The following is a 6,956-nucleotide window of genomic DNA, read 5'->3' on the forward strand; positions in this document are numbered from 1 at the left end:
AGGTGGATCCCACCCTCCATCATTTGTAGGCCTATCTTTTTAGATGCAGGAGGTACACTAGTTCCCTGGAGAGTCAAGGGGGATGCTGTGCCTTTTTGCTGCCTGTCCTCCGAGATGGGATAGCCTTTGCTTGTGCAGGTAGGATCGCTCCCTTGAGGAGCAACCACTCGTCCTGAACTCCCCTCTCCTTTGGGTTGTGGCCCTGTAGGGCCTCTCTAACACACCTCCTCAGCTTGTCAAAGTCAGCTTTCCTGAAGTTGAGGACTTCTGTATTGTTGACTGACTTGGCAGCTTTATGGCAGATGGTGAAGGTGATCAGCTCGTGGTTGCTGTCACCCAGCTTCCCTTCGATCATTAGGTCGCTGATTAGGTCGTTCCTGGTTGCCAGTACCAGGTCAAGCAGTGCTTTACCTCTTGTTGGCCCGTAGACTTCTTGTGTCAGATAGAGCTCATCCACACGTGAGGAAGATTTGCAACCACTTGGATTTGGCCAAACATTCTTCACACGAGATGTCTGGGGAGTTGAAGTCTCCCATGACAACCATGGACTGGGAGCGTGTGGCCTCAGCCAATTCCCTGGCGAACTCCTGGTCAAGCTCTTGATTTTGGGTGGGAGGTCTGTAATAGACTCCAACCATTGTGTCCCCTGTGCCATGTTCCCCATGGATTTTAACCCAGAGGGTCTCCAGTCATCCACACTGGTTGCCAATATCAGCTTGCAGGGATGCATAGCTTTCCTTGATATAGAGAGCTACACCCCCACCCCTTTTGTCCACTCCATCTCTCCTGTACAGGATATAGCCATCTATATCTGTGGCCCAGTCATGGGTAGAGTCATACCAGGTCTCCATTATCCCTGTGATGTTGTAATTAGTTGTGTTAAGCAGGAGGACAAGTTCCTCCTGTTTATTCCCCAAGCTCCTGGCATTTGTGTACAGGCAGGCAAGTGTCCCTCTAAGGGCCCTTGCCTTGCCCATCACTCGTTCCAGGGCTGGGGCAGAAGTGGGCTCCCTTAAGTGCCTTGACCTGCTGGCTTTGCAAGGGTTGCTCCGTGGGCCAGCAGTGGCAGTAGTCCCCCCATCCCACAGCGGGCTCTGTTTAAAGCCCGGTGGAGCAGATCAGCTAGTCTGGCTGAGAAAAGCCTCCTCCCCAGTGGAGAGAGGTGGAGGTCATCTCTTCCCAGCAGCTCACTGCCTCTCTCTCCAAACAGCGGGCTGTGGTCATGGAAGCCAAAGCCTTCCCTATGACACCAGCGCCGCAGTCTTTGGTACACTACCTCGATCCTCCTCTCCCTCCTCCACTCATAGTCAGAGAGTGGGAGGATCAAACAAAACACCATCTGTGCCCCTAAACCCTTTAGCCCCACTCTCAAATCCCTGTAGTGCTTCATGACCTGGCTGGGAGTGCTCCGAGCTGTGTCATTTGTGCCCACATGGATATGGAGCATAGGGTAGTGGTCAGTGGGCCGGAGGAGTCCAGGGATCTTTTCCGCAATGTCTTGGATTTGGGCTCCTGGGAAGCAACAGACTTCCCGGGCTAAGGGATCAGGGCGGCAGATTGCCCCCTCAGTACCCTCAGGATGAAGTCTCTCACAATCAACACTTTGTTTTGTCTTAGGGAGAGCAGGGGTAGTAGCTATGGTTAAGCCTGTGCTGTCTACCGGAGCTGGCAGCTTGTCAGGCTCTACTGGGGCTGCAAGAAATTCATACCTGTTGCAGAGCTCCAGCGGGGCGGGGAACTTGGTGTGGCAGGCCTTGGGACCCTCAACCACCTTGGTCCAACCTTTGGGCTGGACAGCATGGGAGGTCCTGAAGTCCTCCCCTGTCCTGGAAGGTGACCGTGGTTGACCCTCTGCCTCCTGGGGGAGAAGTGCCTGGCAGTAGGAATCTATCTCGTGCTTGCCACCCCTGATGGCATGCAGTCTCTGGAATGTGGCCTGGAGCTCCTCTATCTGGTACCCCAGAGACTCCGAAGTGGAGCAAACCTTGCAAGAGGAGGTGGCCATGCTTCTGGTCCCATGAGCCTGGAAACGTACTAGGCAGCCCCCAGAGCCAAGAGCCAGAGGCTCCATCTGCGTGGAGCCCAGAACCATGGAGCCATAGGAGCCCAGAGTGTTGGCGAAGTGCGGTATTGCACGAGGCAGTCTGCCACACCAGGGAGTTCCTGATGCCATGCTTTCTGGACACTGTGTTTTCACAAGGACTTACTCTGTGTCACAGTCAGCCATGACTCTGGAAAAATCTTTTTTTCCCCCCTATATTCTGCCTTCCAAAATTACGATGTGTGTTTTATTTGGAGGTGTGTTGTATGCAAGAAAACTCAGTATTTTAGTCTTCTCCTGCAAAAATGAGGAATGTGCTTACACTCTCATGTCTTGTTTTCAGGGATGTGCTGTACCTGGAGTTTCTTTACCTTAGAGTTATCAGTAGCTGTGCAGATGGAAAAATCCGTATATTTAACTTCCTGACTGGTACATGTCTGAAGGTGATGAGGGCCAATAGCAGAGGTGAACCTGGGGTGTCCTTCTACATCATAGAAAATAGGTGGGTGGGGACAGTTGAACTCGAATCTAAACCTGTTAGATTACATCATTGCTCAAGCAATGCTTTTCATAGCACTGTCCCTTTAGTAAGTGTTTTTTAGAGACATCTACTGTTTGATTGAGTATAGTTCATCCCAAACATTTTCTTTTGCATTTAGTGCTGTGCTTGTTGGGAGGGTTAGGTGTTTTTGTGGGGTAGGGTGACTTTTCCAGCCTTTCTGAGAGGGAGTGAAGGCTTGGAGGGAACATCTCCTTTGGAAATGAGGTGGGGTGGTGGAGAAGGATGGCAAGGATTGGGAAGAGATTCCTTGTACCCCTATGTGAGTGGTCATTGGGAGATGTGGTTGGGATTGGCAAGCGGGTTTAGTTGTATGGGGGTTTGTGTAGGGATGCAATGGGTGGCGGGGGGCAACTGGAGTTCCTGGGTTTTAGGGTGTTGTTTAGGGAATTCTGTTGGTGGGTTTCTTGTTTATTGTAAGCTATCCTGGGCCTTTTGGATAGGGAATGATATAAATCTAATTAATTAATTCATTAAATAAATGTATTAAATTTATGCTGAAGATTAGGTCTCTATTATAATCCAAACTTCCCCAAATCACTAATTGTTTATATTTAGTGTCTGGATTTGGGCACAGCCTGACAATAGACCCAGAACATTATGTTGGAGCTGGCTCTGGTGTGAATGTCTTCACTGTGCGGATCTGAGGCCACCTCTACTTTTAACTAGCCAGTGCTCTACTGCAAATAAGAAGTAGAAAACACCTATTAGGTCTCATCACATTCTTCCCTGTAGACAACAGCAGCAGTTTTCTACAGTATGTTCCCCCAGTGTTTTCCCCATTTAGTAGTAAATGCCCCTAGTAATTTGGCATCTACCAATTCCTTTGAGAATTATTTCATAGTCTAACAGAATGCACCGAGGGGGAATTTTATTCTAAATTTTACTTCGAAAAATGACACTATATGATTCCTAGTAGTACTGTGAACTGAATGAAAGACTTCTGTTGAGTTTAAACAAGTAACATGAATTGGAATTTACCTGGTGAGATTGCAAGGGTTACAACAAACTGACTTTTGCAGTTTTTCTTTCCCCCAAGCTAGCTACTAATTCTTAGTCTGTATCCCAGTCATTGTAATAGAGTGCACACAAGCAATTTGACACAATTGGAAACTGCTACGTGATTATTACAATCTGAGCTTTTTAACCGGATTCTTCTTCCCTTCCCAGGATGGTGATCAATGCTTTGAGCAATATTCTGCTGTTTAACTTTGAGGAGGTAGAGTGGGACTACACATTTCCAGCTGACCGAGAAGCTGAAACTAAAGATAAGAGAAATCATAAAGAAACCCCAGATGAAACACACCCTAATCAACATGCTCATGCTCAGCGAATGAGGAAGGATGTAGCCACCCAGAGGATATATCATCTTTCTCCACAAAAACATGACAAAGCCCAGATACAATTGTCTTACGTGATTCGTCGCCAATCACCAAAGGGCTCAGAAACATTTCAAAGTACTGTACATATTTCTTGCAGTGCAGTGTGTTAAAGGGGCAACATATCCCTAAAATGGCATTAATTTAACAAAGAATGAGTTTGAAATAGGTTGAAGCATCCACTGTTTTCATCCAAATCAATCCATGATTCCCCTATTGGGCAGAATGATGGATGTATAAAAGATGCACTGTAATGCACGTTAATGATGCTGTTTATAATGGGTAAAGCTGAAATGCAAGTGCATACAAATTTTCATACTTCAAATGGTAGCATCCCTACAGTTTGATGTTTTAGATGGCCTTTTATTCCAATATGTAATGTGTTTGAGCTATATATAGTTAAATACCGCAAGTCTGAGAAACTTGTGGCCTTGAGCCTTTTAAACATTTGAACTATTGTGAAGACATTCATGGAAATGATTCCAACTCAGTCTTTCAGTGCAACTCTATTAAATGTTAACTTCATTACTAGAATGCCCTTTAAGCAGTTGCCTCATACAAACGCTTTGCAAGTATGTGTATTGCAAGGGGCAGGGACTGAACCAGATTTTAGTCTCAGTTAAAAAGATTGTAAATCCAAAGTAAATCCAAATAATCAACTAGCAAATCTCTGGATTTATCCCAGTGAGAGTGGAAATCAGAATCTGGTCTGCTGAAGAGTCACTGGCTTATCATTTATTTCAGAATCTTTTCTGTTCCATTTTTCCCTTGTCAGAAAATGTTGGATAAGTGTATATCAGTCCATTAGGGCTTACTAACTTCAGAAGCTGGGAATGAAGGAAACTGGTAAACAATTGATATAGAAGACATTCGTAAATGGAAATTCATTTAACATTCCCTTTAATTCTGTAGGATTAACCCAACCCTCTGTCTTGCAGCTCTTCATCATGAATTAGTGAATACATCCACTCTTCAACAGAGTTCAAAGAAAAGTGTGGCATCATTTTATATCCAACCAGAACAGGAAAGAAAACTCTCTCATACAGGTAGAAATCAGTGCCAAAGCAATGCTGCACAAGCTTCATTACAAACACTTAAAATGGAGCTCTATTTTTGGGTTGTCTAATAGCATTTTTTTAGTTATTGGAATTTTTGGCATGCATATGCAGGTAGCCATTCTTTCCCTCTGCACGTAACTCTGTACATGTAGACAACCTATATATGTGCATAAAGGGGCATGTGCATCAGCAAAAAAAAAAATGCTGAGTGCTTCAGGCAGTCACTTGGGAAGCTGGAGACATGGATCCTAGGTCCCTCTCATCCAGAGAGGGTTTGGAGCTGCAGTGCTCTGATTTCCCAGTATAGTGCTCTAACCACTGTGCCATAAGCCAGGCATCACTCAGACCCTTCTTTGGTGCTCCTTCTGAAGCTGAGTCTCTGCCTCTTTTTTTAATATAATCACTGAAAAAAATGGAAAGAGGGCAGTGCAAGGGGGGAGTGTCTGCTTCATTGAGAGCAAGGCTGCAGGCCAGAACCCAGGGTCCCTTCTCTTCCAGGGCAGGAGCCACTTCATTGAGCCACTTACTGTCAGGCTTGCTCCCCCTGGCCTTACATATTTCCCCTTTCAGGTCTGACTTGGAAGGCAGTGTCCAGAACACTGCTGGGAAATCAGAGTGATTCAGGTTCAAATTTCCTCTAGGTGAGTGAATCTGGAACCCAGGTCTCTTACTTTCCAGGTAAGTGCCCAAGCTACTCAGCTACTGGGGCTGAAATATATGCAAGCCCTATTTCTCCACTGCCTAAAACCCACTAACCCTGGGTTTTACACCAACTATGATTCCAGGCCATTGAGGATACTGTGGCTTTACAAGGAACACATATACATGGCCAGTACATAGCTTACTGCACATGCCCAGTCTATACATACAGGCTTATACATCCAAGAATAGAATGGATACCTGTGCATATGGGTCAAAATGCCATGTAGACAATGAAGAAGAAACAGAATCCCACTTTTCAGTAACAACAAAAGCCTTGCTAGAGTCTGGTAAGATGTTTCTGGGACTAGAAATGACAGTATTACAGTGATGCTTGCATTAGAATACCTAAAATAAATAGCTTGTATGGTAAAGGGTAACATTCACTGGGCAAGAGGCCTGGGCTATATGAAAGGTTAGAATCATAGAAAGTTAGGGTTGGAAGGGACCTCAGGAGGTCATCTAGTCCAACTCCCTGCTCAAAGCAGGACCATACCCAACTAGATCATCCCAGACAAAGCTTTGTCTAGCCAGGTTTTGAAAACCACCAAGGATGGAGCTTCTCCCACCTCTCTGGGTAACCTGGTCCAATGTTTTACTACTCTCCTAGTGAGAAAATTCTTCCTAATATCTAACATAAACTTCCCTTGCTGCAACTGGAAACCATTGCTTCTTCTTCTGTCATCTGCCACCACTGAGAACAGTCTAGGTCCAGCCTCTTTTGAACCCCCCCTTCAGGTAGCTGAAAGCTGCTATTAAGGTTGCCTCAAGAAACTGGAGCTCTAATGGTTATGAAGCCTCATTTAGGGAGCATAGGCATGGAAAGAAGCAGAAAGCAAAGCAGCGGATCGGTCAGGGAATAGAAAGCAGAGCAGCATATTGAGTAAGGGGAAGGGATTGGACTGGCACTTGGGGAGGATGCAGGGCTAATTTGTTGCATGCCTGCATGCTAAAAAGGTTGGCCCCCCTGAAATACATTATCACCAGCACTGGACTCACTGTATACTCACTTCTGTTTCACATTCATATTCAAATGGTAATGTTTTTTTTTTCTTTTTTATAGTTGGAGAATTTACATATGAATCCCTGGTCCATGTAACTTCACTCCCTGAAGCACAGGCTACTTTACAGAGTATAAAGAAAAGAGGCCCACATTGTGTCATGTCTCCTGACCGGATACTCCTGACAGTCAGCACCTTGCAGGATACCTATAAGTCACA

At 45.6% G+C, this 6,956-nt stretch overlaps 1 protein-coding gene across 1 annotated transcript in view; it reads left to right on the plus strand.

The window, feature by feature from the left end:
• Positions 1 to 6,956, plus strand: part of CDRT1 (CMT1A duplicated region transcript 1) — a 43,708-nt gene that overhangs the window by 30,406 nt on the left and 6,346 nt on the right. The window contains exons 11-13 of the mRNA XM_019502326.1: positions 2,385 to 2,543; positions 3,771 to 4,057; positions 4,918 to 5,025. Of these exons, the coding sequence (XP_019357871.1) occupies positions 2,385 to 2,543; positions 3,771 to 4,057; positions 4,918 to 5,025 (554 nt within the window). The remainder of the gene's footprint in view (positions 1 to 2,384; positions 2,544 to 3,770; positions 4,058 to 4,917; positions 5,026 to 6,956) is intronic.

The sequence above is a fragment of the Gavialis gangeticus genome, unplaced genomic scaffold, assembly GCF_001723915.1.
Source record: "Gavialis gangeticus isolate Ggan-Ray unplaced genomic scaffold, GavGan_comp1, whole genome shotgun sequence".
Taxonomy (NCBI): Eukaryota; Metazoa; Chordata; order Crocodylia; family Gavialidae; genus Gavialis; species Gavialis gangeticus.